This window comes from Amphiura filiformis, chromosome 15 (assembly GCF_039555335.1).
Source record: "Amphiura filiformis chromosome 15, Afil_fr2py, whole genome shotgun sequence".
Classification (NCBI taxonomy): Eukaryota; Metazoa; Echinodermata; class Ophiuroidea; order Amphilepidida; family Amphiuridae; genus Amphiura; species Amphiura filiformis.
In genome coordinates, this window is record NC_092642.1 from 4967273 (window position 1) to 4988801 (window position 21529).

General features: G+C 34.3%; 1 protein-coding gene across 1 annotated transcript in view; it reads left to right on the forward strand.

Annotated features, from left to right (window-relative positions):
- LOC140171164 (tachykinin-like peptides receptor 99D) overlaps positions 1-18126 on the forward strand; it is a 74393-nt gene extending 56267 nt beyond the window's left edge. The window contains exon 3 of the mRNA XM_072194354.1: positions 16162-18126. Within this exon, the coding sequence (XP_072050455.1) occupies positions 16162-16497 (336 nt within the window). The 3' untranslated portion in view covers positions 16498-18126. The remainder of the gene's footprint in view (positions 1-16161) is intronic.
- The last annotated feature ends 3403 nt before the right edge of the window (positions 18127-21529 follow it).

The window sequence follows — 21529 nt, forward strand, 5'->3', positions numbered from 1 at the left end:
AAACTATTCTATGTTATGTACGTAACTAGATATTTTTCATATAAATAGTAATAACAAACAATTCTATGTTATGTACGTAATTAGATCTAATGCAGTACGCAAATATACCCAAATCAGGTTTTATTGTAAATCGACTGCTTTAAAATAAAGCATAAAAGCATTACATTGCAAGGTTACATTAATGTTACTCAAGGTTTTAACATTAAGGTTAATTTTTTAGAGACAACCCGTCACCCATAAGGTTACTCATTGCTTTCATGCCCTGCGGGGCCCCTTTATTGGAGTCACACTTGGAGTGTTTAGTCATCGCATGTGAGTCGCTACCTCGGGCCTGCCGGCCCTACGGCCTTGATTTTTTTGTTGATACTGGGGCCCAGACGGGCTGTCGATAACGAAAATGAGATTCCGTTATCGATAGCCTGTCACCCAATAGAGACAGCCCGTCATTTCATATTTTTATAATTTTCTCACATTTTACCCCATAATTTCCCTGATCCTTCAGGCCCTGCCCTCTATCGGGGGCTAATTTATAGTTTAAGCTTGTTGGATATCCAAAGCCCTGCTTTGTTGCATATATCAACATTTCGCGGTTAGTAGTTCTTGTTCTTAAGGTCAAAGGTTTTCTTGCCCAAATACTATATGTATTTCGTATATCACACCTGGCACGGATTTCCTTCGTATTATTGACAGCAAGTCTTAATTTCTACTATTGTAATCAAATTAGTAGACTCTCTGTGAAAAATAAATCACTGCTGGGATCACTTGACTTGTTTCCGTATCACATGACCTTGCTAGAGAGCATTTTGCTACATTAACGACATTTTGATGTGGTGACCTCAATAGCCGAGATAGAGGTAAGTGTAATTTACTCATAACCGATCGATAGCTTGCTTAACTCTGTAGTTGGCAAACCAACGGAATTCGTCTTAGGTTTCCATTACTAATATTAAAAACCGTGAATCTTGTGTCACCCCCCCCTGTTTTGTTTTTATGTGTACATGTAAATCCAAGGGCTTTGTATATTGCAAAAATGCAGGGCCTTTGCTTATAAAAATCTGATGGGATAAAGTTTTTTTGGAAATCCGTTATCCTTGACTTGGCACATTACAATGCTTATAGGCATGTGAGCAATTTGAAAAAGCAGGTTTCAATTAAAACAGGTTTGCGCTCCAAGCTGACGATATATTTACACAGGTAACTATTAGGTGACATCAAAAAGCGGACCTTATTATAAATGATTCAAATAAAACTAAATAAATCCACTGGATTGATCGAATTCCCAATTTACATGTTATTCGTGTCCTTGAAAGACCGTTCTTTGATGAATTTACATGCCCTGTATTACTGCTTGTCAAAAATACCAATAAAGCATTCATATAGCTAATTCAACATGTCAAAATTAATTGCCCGTCGATTCTATTTGATTGAAATCGAAGAAAGAGAACTGAATACAATAATACCAATTTCAACTATGAGTACGGAAACTGGTTAGGTTTTGAGTGAATACGAATTGCACGTTGTCCATTCTTAATATTACCAATTTAACACGACTTTAACAAAGTTCTGATTACTGCAAGCGTGAAATACTCTTGTTATGCAACTCTGAATCATTTCCAATGGAAGAAACACGAAATTGTTGCATTCTAGGTAACGTGATAAAGAATGGATCTTTAGTATTCATGTCAATTTGATTACAATTTACAATGAATAAATTGGAATATAATTACTTGATCTAGATTACGTTTATGAGCATGAGATGTTGAAGGTTGGCTTTTTAGATTTGATTAACTTTTAGCCAATCAGATACGTAATTATGGATGAGATGTTTATCAATAAAGGCTAGGGACTGGTATATCGATATGCTTGAGCGAACTGCATACTACTACTACTACTACTACTACTACTACTACTACTACTACTACTACTACTACTACTACTACTACTACTACTACTACTACTACTACTACTACTACTACTACTACACTGTTCAGTAGCCTTATTGTGATGTGGCGGGAGTTTTAAAAGCACGGGCCCTGGACAAAATATTATGTGCGCGAATACTGCCAGACAAAAAAAAGGCAATGACGTCACAAGTCAACTCATCTATTTATTACAAAAAGACGAATATTTAAATAGAAATTGAACTCAAAAGTTTTATGATGCATTAAGTTCCCAAGGCGTTAGTCATGAACTTTTCTTAACCGATTTAATCGAAAAACGTGTTCAACCTGCATAAATAATGCAATGAAAACCTGTTCATGTGCGTACAAATATAAGACTCAGAGACATTGTTAAGAAAACTATTGCATGTATAACCTTTTTTTTTTTTAATTAAAATATATCATATCAAAATTATCATCGTTAATATAATGCATGATCTCGCCATAACATTAACTCGTAATTTTGCCTTTGAATGGTAATAATACTTGTACGTGACACCTTATGAAGTGCGTACAAAAGTATGCTGACGTGTCTGACGGATATGAAGTTGTCGCATGAGAGACAAAATCAGCCGACACCTATTTATCCTATTATCTTTGACTATCTATGCAATCTGTACAATCTGACATCAAGTATAATATGATATGATATTGAGGAATTATTGAAGAATTATTACTGGCTTGAAAATTGTTGTTAAAAATTATGAGTTGAATAGTTATGAAAACATGGGCCACAGTACTGGATTATTTATGATAGTTATGTTAAATATCGTTTATAATGACTTGAATAAAATTATGTTATAACGTCAAATTAATGTCAGATTCGGATTTCTTGGGGTCGACTTCCCCGAAAAAGTGTCTTTGTACACGATTTTAGGTACTCTGGTTCAAAACTTATTCCGCCATCTTGGATTTCTGGGTAAAAATGAGGTCGTAATGTCAAATCCTTGTGGTCGACTTATGCAAAAAAGTGTCTTTGTACACGATTTTAGGTCCTCTGGTTCAAAACTAATTTTTCAAGATTGTGCCGGCCACCATCTTGGATTTCTTGGAGAAAATGATGCCGTAATGTCAAACTAATGTCAGAATCGGAATCCTTGTACTCAACATATTCGAAAAAGTGTCTTTGTGCATGATTATAGGTGCTCTGGTTCAAAACTTAAATTTTCAAAATGGTGGCGGCGGCCATTTTGGATTTTGGCCTCTAGCGAAAAATGCCGGGATTTTCGCGAGGGACATGGGGCTATTTTTTTTCTAAATAGTCCAGAGAGTGGTCACCAAATTGAGGTTTTTGACCTAACTAACAAGCATTGATATCTACACCAGGCACAAATATGAATGACATAAACTCCTCAGATGATGCAAGCAGATAAACTTGTGCAAACAAATTGTACATCAATTATCAATATGTTATGCTTAAAACCTCATTACGAGAAAATCCACAATGTTCTGATTAATAGATTGCAAATATTATTATACAATCTGCACAATAAATATAATGTTTACAAATTTAACCCATATCCAAGGTAGATTTCAAAATTCAAGGAACCACAATTTGCGCAAGGATTTCATTTTGATTTTGAGATATCAATGACGACAAATGATGCAAAACGATAACCGATGGACGGTATGGATTCAAATATTGCACCTGGGTTGTAGGGTCACGTTCATACACAACTCATTATGCAGGCTCTTAATTACTTAATTCCTAACCATACAAATTACCTAGTATTAAGTAGGTCTACGGTAATAGCGAATTTTTGCGTTGAAGCTACCACCACACAGATTCAAATACAATGATTGATAAAAATTGAGACTATATTCCTTTTAAGGTATTTTAATACCTATTTTAACTATGTAACTATTTTAATTGTTCGGTTAAGCTAATTCATTTAAAATTCGAATACATAATAAGCCGCATATTTTAGTAGCCTTAATTGATCAATCAAAGAGCTCATCGACTTCTATTTAACTATTCGTAAAATCTGCAAAGATATGAGTAATGTATACAGTATGGCTTAATAATGATATTCCTGGATTTTCCCCACGAATTTAAATCCTTGGCTGTATCCATCAGTGTGAATAGATGATTATGTTGGTGCATTAAGGGCTGGGGTATGAACGTTTGGACAGTATTTATTTTGGGACATTAGAGCACATCAGACATATCGAATTGCATTCTGAATACGAAGAATGTCATTCTGATATCAAATATTTTTGATTTTTTGAAATTCGCAATGTAATACACATTTTATGGCAAATCATTAAAAATTGATATTTTTGATATTTAACAGTACTTGAAGTTAACTTAATAAATCTGATGATTTATACTTAAAGTGTATGTAGGTGGGATAAAAAGCCGACAATCAATTGAAAATTTTGACCTTTCGTATTGAAGATATGGATTTTTTTTCCCAAAACAGCAAACAAAAATAAGGTCTTTTTGGGAAAAAATCCATATCTTCAAAATGAAAGGTCAAAATTTTCAATTGACCGTCGGCTTTTCCTCCTGCTACATACACTTTAAGAATATATCATTAGATTTATATAATTTACTTCGAGGACTGCTATATATCAAAAATTTGAAAAATATCAAATTTTTATAATTTGTCATAAAATTTGTATTATATTGTGATTTTCAAAAATGAAAATTATTTGATATCAGAAAGACATGCTTCGTATTCATGAATGCAATTCGATAGTTCTGAGGTGCTCTCATGTCTCACAAAAAATACCGTCGAAACGCAATAAACGCTCATTTTAGATCCCTTAATGATTTAAAGAAAATGAATACACCAACGGATTATTATTTGTCCGCATATTTCAATGTTATATGATATATTGAAAGTCAAATGAAACCATTTGAAGTGGTTGAAAATTGTCATTTGATATGCAAGTATTAGCGCTTATCCTTCCAAGTATCATATTTGTTGTAATTAAATCAAATTATACACTATAATGTAGTGCCACTTAACAACGGATGTACTTGATATGTTTTGTATTAATTAGGAATTAAGTAGGAATACATAATTTTATATTTTATGTCAATTATATAAGCCTGCTTTACGTTTATAGCACATTTAAATTAGTTTCATATGGTAATCAATCAAATTTTCATTATATTTTGTTTTCCCTTTGATAAAAATGTGTCCTTGCTAAACAAAAGAGTACCGGGCACCCTGTTAAAGAACCTTGCTGAAAACTATGGGATATGTATAATGGAAGTGGATTTAAAAGTTGTTATAGTTAAATTTATTTCGTTTTCACGTTAGTTCATGACGTCAAATTTGAGAACCTTTATCACAGGTGTTGGCCCTGATCATTTGTTCGTATATCCGCCATTTTGGATTTTTGCCATTTTGTGCATTTTGAAACCAAAGACCAATTTTTTCTTCATTTTTTAAAGTCCCCAATTAATCTGTATGCAATTACCTATCATGTGAGACATGTTAATGGCTTGGCTTCGATTTAGTTTTCTTCTTCTGACAATTTTCACTTTACGGCCGCCATCTTGGATTTTGAGCTGAATTTTCATAAATTTTCAAGTTTTACCGGATTTTTTAAGCCGAAGGCGATTTTTTCTTCAAATTTTGAAGTCACTAAGTAATCCTTGTACAATTATCGTTCATATAGTACATGCAAATTGGTTGGCTTCGACTTAGTTATCTTTTTTTGAACTTTTTTTGAACAAGTGATCGAGCGGTCTATGTACATCAACCCCTGTGTTATGTTTATTGTCTTCCTTCTATCGTGAACTTCAAAGTGTCATATACTCTTTGATCCTTGCAAGATATCCTCCGACTTGACCTCGTCAAAGGCGTTTCCCTGTTGTTGAGAAACACCCAAATATGTTTTATGTAATTATTGGACGATGATGGCGATCCGATGTTGTTTTTATAAACACAAAGAATCCCTGGCAATAACACTAATGTAGGTTAGAAAAAAATGCTAAATGCTAAAACGGGTGACCAAAGGCTTTAGGTAATTGTAGAACCACCCGGCGTGGTTGCTTTGACAAACAAAATAACCTGACGATATAACACTCTATATCGAATATAGAAAACGTTCGAGAGCATGGGTTGGTTGATCGGGAGCTAGGGTCAACGCCTACACTTCATTCATAATATAGAGTATATGGTGCTCTATAATAAACAATTATTTTGTTAGTATGTGCTGCAATGAGGAATACTTATTCTAAATGTTAGTAAATTTCTATGTTGGTAAATCCATTTGAAAAAAACAACCTTTGTAAGACAATTAAGTTACAGTTAGGCGGACTGAATAGGTCTTACTTTTGACTGATAGCAGAAGGTAAAACAAGGCCGATGATTTTGGCACTATTTGCAAGATAAACATTTTGTTCGTTTTTCATTTTCAACCAAAAAACTAATATGGCCCACTCTGATCGTATATCGTTGTCATTTCAACCAAGACAAACGATAAAGACCCACTATGGTCGTTTTCCGTTGTAGGTAACGCAGTATAAAAATACGAATAAGTAGGAAATCGAAAAAGGTATTAATTTAAAATTTTGTTTTTCTTCTTTTCAAGTAAAAAAAAGAACAAAGTTCGACACTGTTCGTTTTTTCCTTTTTTATAACACAAGTATGAAAAATAAACAAGGAGAAATATGAAAAAGCAATTAATAGATACATTTGTTTTTCTCGATCCAATTGCAACTAAGAGAAAAGAAAAAAATCGAACAATTTTCGTCTATTTATTTTTTACACTTGGCACTATTTTGTCTTTGCAACAAATGGGGCTAAGAAAAACAAATGTTTTAAATCGATCGCTTTTTCCGTTTATCTCTGTGTTTGTTTTGTATTCGGTGTTATAAAAATGAAGAACCGATCATCGTGGGCTGTTTGTTTTTTCTTGGTTAAAATCACAAAAGAAAAAACGATTGGCCGGTCATATACAGGGACTACATAACTTGTACATAATGGATTAAAGTTTTAACTTGTATAACTTGTACATAGTTTTCCTTTTTGATATTTCAATCTATCACAAATGTTTATTTATTGTTGAATTCAGTCAGCTGTTTTGTGCATAATTTTTTGTCACTCGCCCTTCCTTTATACCCTACTACATATGCCCCTTGCTTCGTTCCCTGGTCACGCGTTGATATTCCCCGGGAATGTCACATAAACCCCTTTCCTTGTTTCCGTTAACCAGTTGAAGCTAACACAATAACATTAAAGACTCCGCACGTACCTTACGGGCAAGCATAAACAACAATACAATATATAATGCCACACTCGGGAGTCCCCTATCTTTTACCATTAATTTGACACTGAACATTGCACAGTAACAAACAACATCAAATATATTCGTTTTTATTTAGGTTCCACGATATTCTGTTTCATGCCAGCGGCGTTAGCGGGTAATCAAAGAAACTGTAAAGTACCATATATTTATCAGGTTGGAGGAACCGTTTTTACACTTGAATGATGGTACATACCGTACATAATACATAGTCTAGTCGTAATTTCGAATACTCTGATTCATCTAGGAATGGTGTCAACCACACTTTCCAGCTTGTGTCCAGTACCACTGACCTTCAACTGGATTGTGATGTTGAACACCTTCTGGTAACTTCCGCTTGGTGTATGACATCACCTGACGTCATTTGGAAAGGTTAAGTTTGGATGGTTCTGTCTCCGTCGGGTGGAAGTTTGTTTCTGATCCTCCATCCCGGTTATGGGATCGCTGTTCTGCCCGAACCCAGATGGCTTGTGTAAATTATATTAATACAGTCAAAAGTGATATTTATTTATTTATATCTAACATGTGTTAGGCTACATTTTAGTATTTTTTATTAAACAATGAACACGCAAACACAGCAACAAACACAAGCAGACATAACCACCCCTATCCCCAGCCCTCTCCCAATACACCCCCACCACCAACTCCACCCCAAACACATAGTGGGGTAGCTGGGATTTTTGCCAAGGGGCAAGACTGGGGGTATGTCCGGGGATTGCTACGCACCCGTCCCCCACCACCCTAGTCGACCAAAAGTGCACTTTTCAGAGTAAATATATCAAAGAAGGTCTAAAGTAAAAAAAAAACCAGTTCAATCTTTTTCTGGATATACTCCACTTTTTGCATTAAAGTGAGTTTTTTTTTGGACAAATGCTCACATTTGGATAATTTCATACAATTCCCTTTGAAAAAAATCCTGTCTACAGGTCCCTTTGTCTAGATTTTAACTCAGATACTCGTTCCAGAATGATGAGTCGCTTATTAGCAATCGCTAACAGCGCATTGAAATTTTCGCTGATCGCGATTGAAGGGAAAACAACCTATTCCATCTGGGTTAACAGGTGCATTTTCAATGCGGCAGGTTTCTGTTGAGTGAAAATGTTATTGAATGTTATCAACGTACTTCATCGTCGTCAACCTTCGATTGCGATCACCGTGATCATGACATTTCTCCATAGACATCGATCTTTGGCAAGGGCGGTTATCTGTCCTGTTTTCTCTTATAACCTAGCACACGTTGATTGTAAGTTACATAGGAGGTGTGAGACGTCCCGGTCTTCTTTTGCCCGGGATTTTTCCATGAGTTGGTATGTAGTCTATGTAGACGAAGGATATGCCCCAGGAAACTCAGTTGAAAGAGAAGGTAGCAAAAGCGTTGTCCTGTTACGATGGATTAAACCTGGCTGGAAGGGAGCAAGACAGGCGAAAGCAAAAAAGAAAAAAAAAAAAATGTACAAAAATGTACAGGAAAAGGCAGCTGCCTTTTCTTGTACATTGTTATGTACATTCTTTTTTCTTTGCTTTCGCCTTTCTTGCACAAGTAACCTTCACTCTGGTAAAGACCATCCTCTCACCGAAGTACATCAAGTTACACACATTCATATCGTATTGTAAATGCCACAATTGGCTCCTGATTGGGCCAACGATCTTTTGGCCTTCAATCGCCTGCAACTATGAATATAATAGTCTAAAAGCTGAAACGAAATTAATGTGTAACAACACACATGAATTCCAATATATCAACGCATATGCAAGCTATTATGTTTATATGGATATTGGAAGCTCATCTGACGAACAACGATAGTTTAAGGCATGGAATTGAATCAACTTATAAATATCCGTATTTCTGAAAACAGTGATAATGTCCAAAAAGAAGAGGAAGAGGTGTTTACATGCGCGTATGAACTACACTCACTCATCTTTTCCGATCATCTTACTAAAAAACAAGTTACCCTATTTTATATTTGCAAAACAAATATTTCCTAACATTTACATATCCTGACAAAATGGCCCCACTAATGTCTTCATCAGCAAAGAAGTGACGGTAGCATGAAAATATGATATTTCCTGCTGATATGAGAGAACCACTGAATAAAATACCTAAAATACCTACGTGTTTTCTCGCTTTAGGAAGTACTTTGCCTTCGGAAGAAACTTCCTCTCAGACATTTACTGAATTAATACGCATGTGTAGTTTTGTTATGTTTGAAGTTCAACGATATATTATTTTAATAATAACGAAGTTGCTACAAAGTATGTTTTTGTGAATGTCGATTTTAATTAAGATATCAGATATCTAGAACTCTTGTGGAAAAACCAATCAAAGTTGAATAATTCATTACAATTCAAAACCTTAACCTTGACGAGGCAGTGAATAAGAAAATATAACAACTCTTGTGAGCAGGTGAGCTGAAGTAATATGTCTGGCTCGATTGGGTTTACTAAAAGCAAATTTGCGTATATGGGAAATGTACAAAACAAGAAATTTTGTGTACATTCATTCGGTATTATTTTGATAATTCCTGATAATAATAATGCTTGAAAAAATGAGGAATTCAACCATATTCTGTAAAAATAAAGAATGACTGGAACAAATCAAAGTTGTCTGTAACCGTGTGTGATTGGTGAATACTGAATCCTTCTTCGTCCCATCTTAAATAGTAATAACAAGAAAATCCAGTGTAATTAATGTAAATACTGTAGATATAATAGTTTTAAGATGTATATTATACTGTCAAATACATACATATCAGAAAACATTTACACATACGTTATTAAAGGATTCAAAAAAAAAAACAACTGCACTAGATTGATGGAATTCCCAATTTTTGTGTTCTTTGTGGCCTGGAAAAATCGTCCTTTGATGAATTTACACGCCCTACATTTTTGCTTGTCAAAACGGCCAATAAACAATTCATAAAGCTACTCTAAGCATACAAATTCATTTACCCGTCGAATCTATTTGATTGAAATCGAAGAAAGAACAGACAGCATACAATAACACTATTTCTGGCATGAGTACGGAAACTGGTTAGGTGGTAAGTGCATACGAATTACAGTTTTCCATTCTTAATATTACCAATTTATGGCTTCAATTTTGAATGAAGGTCTGATTGATGAAAGTGTGAAATGCATCGATGTCTGACGATGTAACTTTGAATCATTGATTGCCAATAGTAGAAACCTGAATTTTTTACACTCAGGTGTACGCTAATATGATAAAAATGGATCTTAAGTAATTTGTTTACAATCAAAGAGAAGATCGGAATATGCAATTACTTGATCTAGATTACAGATTCATTGACAGACTTATTAACTTTCTACGTTTCTTATTTTAATTTGATCTCCTTGGTATCATTAATTTCGTTTAATTAAGTAAAATAAAATATTAACCATATTAATTGGCTCTCTGAATTCACTCAGCAATGATTATGTAGTAACGATTTGTTATCTGCATAATTCAAACCATTAATTGCTGCCGAATTGTAAATCATTATACTAATTGATTGCTTATAGTTTCATCGTATATTATGCTTTTTGAATACAGTTTACAAGGCTTAGTCGCTTTAGTCACTTATGCAATATGCAATTTTTGACACAAAGTAACATCCTTGACATATATATAATGCACTAATAATATTGCGCACAAGCTTCATGAACTTCAAGACATGAACTTTTTTCTTAACCGATTTCAAAAAACGTGTGCAGCTTGTATAAATAAATTTGACATTTCAATGAAAAACTTGTCCAGGTTCGTGCGAACATAACAATCAACCATTGGACTTATAGAGACCACATATTAAGAGAACAATATAAAATTATGTCACTTGCTATTTATTGTTATGTAATTCTCGAAAAAATTGAAAACGTTTAAAGGGTTATAATCTCGGTATTTTATATATGATCAGGACAATGTAATTGCGAACGCTAGATGAGTTTGAATAGATATTTGCAATTTAATGCTTTACTGTTAATAGTTATAATACTTCCAAATGTCTTATGATATGGATGCTAAGGATACCGGCATATTGAACGATTGTCGCATGAGAGACAAGACGGGCTGACCTTGATTATCCAATCTTCTACGACTTGTGAACAATCTGTACAATGGGTCCGATATCAAGTATAATATGATATGATATTGACAAATTATTGAAGAATTATTACTGGCTTGAAATTGTTATTAAGTTGAATAGTTATGAAAACAAGAAAAATGACGGCACAGCACGCGATTAGTTAAGATTAAATGCCGGTTATAATGTCGTTTATAAAGTGTCCGATTGTTTGTGTCGTTTATGTAGCATACTTCTGACATACGAGTGAAATGAAATATAAAAGTAAACCAAATTATCATTGTGTAACAAATGCTGCCAGCATTGCATTTGTCAGCGGTCACTGTTACACAACAATATACAAAGTGAGTGAAGCTGATGTAAACCTAATGGTCATCATTTAATCATGTTTTATTATTCTAGCTAATACAAGCGCCCAAGGATCCAATAAAACCCCGAAAAGGCAAACATTGTGATCAAAATAAACTGTTACTGTGTGGGTTGCCGCCCCAGTACTGTGTCCCCTTTTACATGAAGGGGGTACTAGTAGTAGTAGTTGTGTGTGTGTTTCAACATGTCTGTATTGTGAGCAAACCTTAATGCGACCGCAGTTAGTTTATTTAAAAATCAAACGATAGATATTTTTGAGAGGAGCTGTTGGACATGGCAAATGCATTGGTAATATCACATTTGTTAGTATGAGATGCTCAACTTGCCAATTACATTAGAAATTAATTACAAATTATTAAAAGGATAATGTCAATTATTTGAACCAATGGGCTATTCCATTTAAAAACCACATTACCCTGTGGAAGATTTAGCTAAAGTCTTTCACAGAGGGAGTATGGGTTTCGAATAGAATAGACAATTGGGTAACTTCCATTTGAAATACTCACTCCAGCTGTGGAAGATGTAGGTAAAGCCATAATACAGGGGGAGTATGGGTTTCAAAATGATTAACCCTAACCAATTACATTTGAAAAGCATACTCCCCTTGTAGAAGGTATTTCCAAAATCTTCCACAGGGGTAATGTGGATTTCAACTGGAATAACCCAATTATCCAATCTCAAATATAGTATAAGTATTACATCAAGTGAGTACAAAAACCGCGAAGTTTGCAATTGAATACATGAATACAAAACCCACCCAAGTCCATGGGAAGTGATTTTGAGAGAAAAACCTGTGTATCATTTTAATTCCTTAAGTTAGATTTACCTGGTCAATATAGTAAGTTTTACGTGCAAATGAGTGGATTAAACTGTATAAAGTATGACGATTAGAATTTCAGGGACTTTGTAGGGTTCATTTTAAATTTTGGACTTGGGTGGTTTTTTTAATCATATACAAAGACAACAACGTTGGAATGAGATTACCACTAGTAAGATAATACAAAATAAAGCACACAGGTATGTATAATGTTGATAAGCATTCTGCCATGTAATATAAACCACACGCGTTCCTTGATTAAACCCATTTTTTTTTTTCAAAAGTCACTCTCCAGCAATGAATGTGTTACAAGTGGACTTTTATACATACTGGATTTCAATCAACGTGTTACAAGACTCAAATCACGGAATTGGGTGGTTCTTTCATACATGCTATTTCTCACATGCTCAATAGACACAGATGATGAATTTGAGTTGTTCTTTCATACATATGACAGGCCTATGTGTAGCAACAATTTCCCATGCTTAACTCAATTTGGCCAACGTATGGACTTGGGTGGGTTTTGTATTCATATATTCAATTGTTTTAATTCTCTGTACAATATGAAGGGAAATCAATGACAACAATTTCAATCGCTTTCAGGCATATGTTGACTTGGGCTAGCTGATCTAATTATCCAGCCCGAGAACATAACGGTTGATCTCGACCACCGTCTACAGAGCAAAGGAAATCTATAGAAAATATTGGACAACCTTTATCAAATATAGATTAAATGCCGCATGGATGAGGCCAACGTGTAAAATAATGTCATAGATTTATATTTTACAAAGTGCAAAACTCAACTAGCCTAAGTTTCGAATTATATAGGTTAATTGAATTACCAATCTCGGTTACTGCCCATTCTATGTGGTCCAACTCTTTTGCACTGAATTTACAGTTCAATCGCAATGTGCGTTTGATTACTGGCCAATAAAGCAAGACGTTTTTTATGGTTCTGAAAGTAAGACCATCTTCATTGGCTAACAATGGTATGCTCACACTTTTGCTTTAACAACACGTATGTGGACAATATAATTATCTTAATGTGGCGCAATATTTTCCTTTCTATTTTGACGATGCCAAATCAATGTATTCGATTTGTTCATATGGTGTTTTCTATCTTTTTTACATTGAGGTCTATCACAAAAAAAATTATGAAGCAAAAACGTGTTTTGCAATGGCCCGTCGAATAGTACGGGGAGTACACCACCATGGGAGACCATGGGATTTTTTTTTTCATACCTTTCTTCACATTTGGATGAGGAAACGCGGGTGAGGCTGTTAATCGGTTCACCCGCCTTTAATGTTTTGTGATACTTTTGTGCTGCAAAGCATCGAAAGTAGCAATGCGGTGGACTCGATATTACGAATTGTGTGGCACAACAGAATGGCTAATATTAAGGTCAACTGAATCAATTAATAGAAACAGGTTAATATTAACGCCTTGTTAGACTTCAAAGGATGTAATACAAGTATGTGCAGGAATGCGTATAAAATATATTGAAAGAAAAGTGTTACATGGATTGAATTAATACTTTTTTATATTACCAATTCGGCTACCGCGCAGCTGATGATATCTTATACGGATCACGCGTGTAGTTATAATATGCTGGACAAATAGGTTAATTTAAACGCTCGACGGACCACAGACATTATTTGCGGCTACAAAATTAACGATTTTTGTAACCTCTGTCGAAATGTCCTAGATTTCGATTTGGCTATAAAAGTTTGCAAACTATGCCAATAACAAAGAGTGAAACAAAAAATATGTATGGCATAGTCTTTAATTTCAAATGTATTATTCGCTTGTCACGATCTACTTACCTCCCCAGTTAACACAAAATATGTTTCAACACGTATTGGATTTTGTTTTAAAACGTTTTATATAACTATAAATGTTGGGTTATACAAGTGTAAAAGTCCCGGAAACGTTATAACATGTTTTGTATAAAAACAAAAGTACAACACCATTTTTAAAATGTTGTCATTATGTTATTATCAAGATTTTTTCTTCAAACGTGTAAAACGTATTTTGTCAACAGTCAATGTCAATGTTAGAATGTTTTGTAGCAAGTTTTAAAATGTTCTATGTTCTTTACATAATTATACATTATAACGCATTCTGGCATTCTATTTGTTTGCTGGCTTGCCGCAACGTGAAATAAACAACATTACGTTCAATACTTAAAATATTTGTATAAAACTTGGCATCAGTTCGGGAAACGATGTGAATGATGCAAAACGTCATTATTTCTTCACTTTGTCTAGGAGTTCTGCTTCGCCTAGTTACCAGACAAATCGATGATAGTCAGAGCCGTAAAGTTTATTTTAGAAACTAGCACCTAGAGTGAATCGAACATTTCATCATGTAGAAAATGGAGAGAACATTTAGAACACAGATGGCAATGTCTTTTGTTCTCATGAAAATGTCACTTAAGGGTGAAAAAGAATCGTCTTTCATTCTGCAAATCTGTTTTCTGCAGGCTGTCGCAAGTTAACTCAATGTGAATTTAAGAGCCAATGTACTCAAATTATGTACTAAAACAAGCATATCATCTGTCACCGTCATCTTCATCTGAGCACAAATTCGTTTATCCCTATTACCCTGTCGATGACTTACTTCGAATTGTAATGAATAATGTTCATTTCAATGTTAACTCATTTGGCAGTAATTGTGCATGACAATTGCAGACAATATAAAACATACTGGCAATAGGTAACTGACTTTTCCAATAGTGCACGCTACAGCAAAAACACAAGATCAATCAACATTAAGTTGACAATTTGAAATATAGTGACATTAATGTGGGCTTCAGGAAGGCAAAGTAGCAGAATATTACGATTAATGAGTTATATTCAATATTATACAATACCGAGTGACTTTAATTTATGCTATATCATATTAAAGTGTCATTGGTTATATCTCAAATGAAAAAGTGTACAAACCACTTGAATGAGCTCCGTTCAGGTATGAGTAATCATTTTCTTTTTAGAATGATGATCCTTCACTTTTTTAAACAGTTAAATTATTATATATGTCACTGAATCCATTACGCATTATTTGTGAAACTAATGTGTGTATACTGTGATAAGCAGTTTTTAAAAGTGCTTTTAAAGCGAAGACTATTTCTTCCCAAACATGCTTAATATCTACAATAGTCGTCTTATTAGTCTCTCTTCTTCACTTTCTTCATACTCGCTCCACGGTTGTTTGATGGCATGTAAAACTGGGCCATTTTTAAGAAATGTTGAACAATGATGGCGCTATTTACCTTAAATCTTGTTTGAGTATTTACAAGGGTAGACACTTGTAAAGTAATATTAGAACATCAACAAATAGACTAACAAATGACAAGGGAATTTTCAAAACACTTTTTTATCATGATATAAATCATATTATTTGGTTATTTAAATTTTAAAATATTTATAAATAGCGCCCTCAATTTCCACACAAATGTACAGTTTATAGAATTAAAATTAAAACAAAAAAAGCAGAAAAAGATGAATAATTTGATATAGAAACGAAAATCTATGTTAAAAATTGCTACAAAATGAATGTGTATATACAGTTGATTAATAAATGATCACATCAAACAACCATGCTACTTCAAATTTCAATTGCCTATTTACAGGTTTACAAGATATATATGTCTACATTTTCTTGACATTTCTGTTTTGTTTTGTTTTATATTTGCAGTTGGTGAGGATGTTTGCTACAATAGTACTTCTCTTCGCCGTTTGTTACCTACCAATCCAGACATTCTCCATTATTCAGGATCTTTTCCAGGAGGTATTGTGTTTTCACTTCATCAAGATCGTCTACTTACTGTCAATCATGATTGGCATGAGCAATTGTGTCTACAGTCCATTCATCTATTGCTGGATGAATGCTAAATTCAGGAACGGTTTCAAATCCGTATTTCGATGCCTCGGTTCTGTCTCCGATATGCAATATGTGTCAGGTGAGCTACGTAGTTCATTTCGCTCAGGAGGACAACTTAAACGCCAAAGTACGATGCCCACACAAACTTGATACTATTGTAATTAGGAAAGAATCAGGGGCTTATCTATCTATTTTATGTATTTTGTTGAATATGTATTGAGAAATGATATATATTATACAAAGAAACTTAATATGCTTAATGTAGAAATTGCAAAGAGTAAACATTTGTCTGTACCAAACATACGTTGCGTAATAAGTTGCATTTATTCTGTTCCATGGGAAGAAAAAGAAATGCATTTGTGTGACGTTGTACTTTTAAACATACAAGAGAGATTGCGATTACCAAACGTACGTATCGAACGTACGTGAAATCTATTCAACATCACTCTCCTGTGACGGATTTTCGTACGTTCGATGCTACGTTTGGAAATCGCAATCTCTCTACTATCTTAATACGTACGTGTACCTTATTTTTGAGGTCCATCAGCCGGATGATTCTTGAATTGCATGTATTACTATGTCTCGTGGGCTACTGTTTTGTAATATATGCCTGTCGACAGTCTAAAACTACAAGATGTCTGTGTCAAACGACCAAATGGGGATGAGGCTGTGGATCACATTGTGCCCCAATTCTAGATTCTGTAACTATAAAGTGGCATTTTCTATGCCTAATTGTTATTCTTATCGTGATAATAACCATTGGAAATTAGAATTATATAGAATTTATTTTAAATTAAATATTTTGTTAAGAATGTAGTGCTATCCAGTTTAAACATGCCGCAATGTTGTGTTTGGTCTGTGCAAAAAAACAGCGGCTGGTAAGGAATTTATACTTGAGTGTTTTCACCTATTATATTATGATCAGCTCATAATATGCGAGAATTATTCGGGTTTTGATACTGCGCGAGTCAAAAAAGTCCCAACTTACGCACGCGTAAATTCACAAAAGCGCATGTGCTTCGTCCAGCTGTGTATACGCCATTCTTTATTAATCCACGATGTTATGAGCCCCGCTTGTTAGGAGCTGATCAGATTATAGGGAGGTTTAGAATTAAATTATGTGGCTGTCATTTATCTCATTAATTGAACCCTTCTAATCTAAGGATGGCAAATCTTGTGTAATTTGTGCATCATTACCTCTACCTTACAGTTTTCATTTTCATTGATTTTACAACTTGATTTCCCTAGAGATTTATATCTGTCACTGAGGTAACAACATAAGAGAGGTATCATATAGTCAAAGACAAGACATGACCCAGATGGGTCAATAAGTTGTATAAGATAACTTTGACGTTGGCCAGAGGTATTTGTTAGCAGTCTCACTGCAATGTGTATGCTAAAGGCATCGTTTGACCAAAGGAGTGAATCCCATCGATTTCACTGATTACTTTGCATCAGCATATAGCATATTCTGTAAGGCGTTGTAGCCTAATGTGTTTTAACGACAACACTCAGTTCCGTTGTTTGGGTGTTAACGACAACACTCAGCTCCGTTGCTTGGGTGTTAACAACTACACTCAGCTCCGTTGTTTGTGTGCTATTATTTTTATTGAATAAATACTTCCAACCAACTCAAAATTATAGCATAAGTTCAATTTTAAGTAAATTGTGATGTCCTGCTAATGGTCTTTGCATTTTGTTTTAAGTTTATTAAAGACGTCAAGTTGATACAGAATTTTGTGCCAATTAAAGGAAGCACCCATGGCCACAAGTATAATAATGAAACATACTAGTAAGTCATGCAATAAAATATAAAATGTGAATTTCGATGTGTTTAACGTGGATATTGAGCAAGTTATAGAAGTTGTTCTCAGACATGCTATGATGTACTGTATACATAAGATAATAGAAACGGAAGTTGCGATAATTTTTATTCTAGTGATATACTTATTTACAAGCTTGATATCAGGCGTGACGCCTTATATTACTGGTTTTATGACATTGACATCACACATTGCCAGCGGGTAAATTGTACAATGTGCCAAAGTTTGTTTCATGTATATCACATATATATATATATTCACGGTAGTACGACGTATAAGATATAGACACTACCAATATAGACATACCGAATTAACATTGGCGTCAGAGATGTATGACAACTGACTGCATCTGCGATGAGACCTGTCCAATTATATCACGTTAACTTTAAATTCATTATTTCAGTGTCAAACGTTACTATGGATTTTATATATATTTTATTTTTAATGTGGGGATGGTTTCTAAATTCTCGGCTACAAATATAAAACTACCGATTCAAGACAGTCAAAGTACATATTATTGTTGACGGCTTAATAGCCCTGCTAATATGAAACGGAATTTATATTGACCATATATATTCATAAAATACGACGTCTCGTTGCTATGACGTTGCGTGTCTGCTGAATGTTTCTGTAGCCAACTTGTCAGGAATTCCCCCATAATACTATAAAGGATGCTTTGAATAATGACAAGCCAGGTAATAGCTCACTGTAGCTTAAGGTGACAAGAGTTTATCACATATATTGAAATCCAGTAGAACCGATGTAATCTGAAATATTACATGATATAAAAAGTTAAATATAGCTGTGCGGTACGCATTGCATTTTATGATGTATTTTGATACACGAGAGTATTAACCTTTCAAATTACAACAAAAACGGAATAAACTTTCAGAGACGTACTTTTTCCTTTATTAAAGGACAGGACTCGCCAAAACATATTTTGTAGTATTTTCAAGGATGGAAATACGATGTTCTGGGAGGTTTTGTTTCAATTGGCCGGGTTTGTTTTTTTCGATTAGTTTCGAAGAAAGGCTTCCGAAAAAACAACATTTGAGACTAAAGCATAAGGAACTTTCTGTTAATATAGAAATCTTTCATAATTGAGAACTTTTATAGACACGTGTGTTCGGAGAAATGATGCCCCCTAGAAGCCAAAAACGTAATATAACACTACACGAAATCGTCCATTTGTTTATAAATTTCATTAGCCTTTTCGAAGTTTGGCGGACACAAAAGGAGGACAGTCTTCAATCTGGGTAAAACCAGGTAAATTCAAAAGACTTTACCCACTTCTATTGTGTCCGCCGTATCTCGAAAAGGCTAATGGCAAACGCTTTACTAAATGGACTAATTTCTCGGTGATATGCATTCTCAGCCAAATTTACCTCTGCTCAGTATGACACCTTATTTGTCACAATGCGGTCGTAGCGTACATTTACATGAAAGTAACCAAAGGTTTAAAAGTTGCAGCAAAATCCTATTGCCTTGTATTTTTACTAACTAAATTTTTGTTAAAACTTATTCAAAAATATCCCTCAGGTCATATCTACGGTTTATCGTTCCGGAGTTATGAGCAAAAAGGTCATTAGGTCAACATCTGGGCTACACATGGGCAAAACAGGAACTTTCCTCCGGATTTGATGAAAATGGTGTCAAATTTTTCGTCTTGTAATAGCTATCAAGAAAAAGAATAGTTTGCACTATCTACAACATCTGGTTACCTAGGAAACACAGCAAAATAGGTCACAACCAATAGGACTGATTGGGTATTCCAAAAACATATCAGATATTGCAGCTATATTCCTTATTCAAATTTAACATTTTCATCAAAATCGGAGGAAAATTTCTGTTTTGGACTATATGTTGACCTTCCACCTTTTAGCTCATAATTTCGGAATGATAAGTCGTAGATATATCAATTACTTCTAACGACAACAGGAATATTTTGAAAAACGAAAATTTGAGTAACTTTGAATTTTTACCCCGGACCTTGGAATTACGGGATTGCATGAATGGCTAACGTTGACTAATTTTTTCCTAATAAGTGGCTCACTATATGCGGAGAATTTATACGAATTATCTGGTGCTTGTATCACTTCTTGGGCTTAGTTGATTCGCTAATCTGCAGTACCACAACCGAACAGCCAATTTAATAAAATGAGAAAGACAAGGTGGTACTATAGAGGGTACTGCTCGGCAGATTAGCTATCTTTCGTCAATTTCTTTCTCAAAGGAAAGGGAAATGCTTACAGCGTCTTTCGGAAATGAAAGGGAAATTCTGAAACTGTCTAGTTTGTTTCGCGCGCTTCATGGAACGATTTGTCATCATTAAACAATATCCAATGAGTATGCAAATTTATCTGTTTATCCTCTCAATCATGTTAATCTGTGATGTTAAGAATAATTAAGTTAACTTATCGTCATAATTTGTGTCGCAGTTACAATGCCTACGCACCACAATTAATTGTCCTGAAGTACTAAATCTGTGTAGACTACGAATGCGAACCACCACAAATATATCTACAGTTTATTTATTGTGTGCAACACAAATTAAAGCACTATTTGTTTTATTTAAGAATATTAAATTTCTTCTAACGAAATAGATTGCTAAATTTTTATACTTGAACAGGGATCTCTAAAAATTACTTGTGTTAAATTGTACTTTATATTGACTAGGAATCATGTAAAGATGGAACAAGAAGTACGCCTAATTATATAGACACTAATGTATCCAACAAATAGAATAACGACGATTTGAGATGAATTGGTATTATTTTATTACAATAACCATTGATATATCTTAAATGTGACTTATCCTCATGATAATCATTGCATAGTGGCGAAAAAATATTTTGCCGATTTTAGATTTCAAAAATATGTTACATTCATCATTTAAAAGATGGTAGAATATTAGTTGTGTCGACTGTGTGGAGTGTGAATGATTACAATTGAACAATAGAGGGCAGTGCGACGGCGAAAAGCGATCCGTAACAAAGATGAACAAAGCCATGACAATACGCACATACCTATACTAGACCACTGACATTCTTCTCCCCTTCAAAGTTGTTTGTACCAAGTCTAATAGCTTTGGTGAATAATTTGGTGAATACAGTAACTGACTAACTGACTTCTAACTGACTCACTGACCAACAATTAACGCCATATCTAACGAGTTCTGTTAGTCAAACAATAATAATCCCATCAAACAAGACTTAGACAATACTTAAAGGAAGCATGTAAGCGGCAGCATAATCTTGACTATGTGGACCATATGTTAACGTTGACTACTCTTTACTTCATTTTTGGGTCTTCTGAATGACTTATCAAACGAATAAATTGCAAATTCATCAGAATAAAAT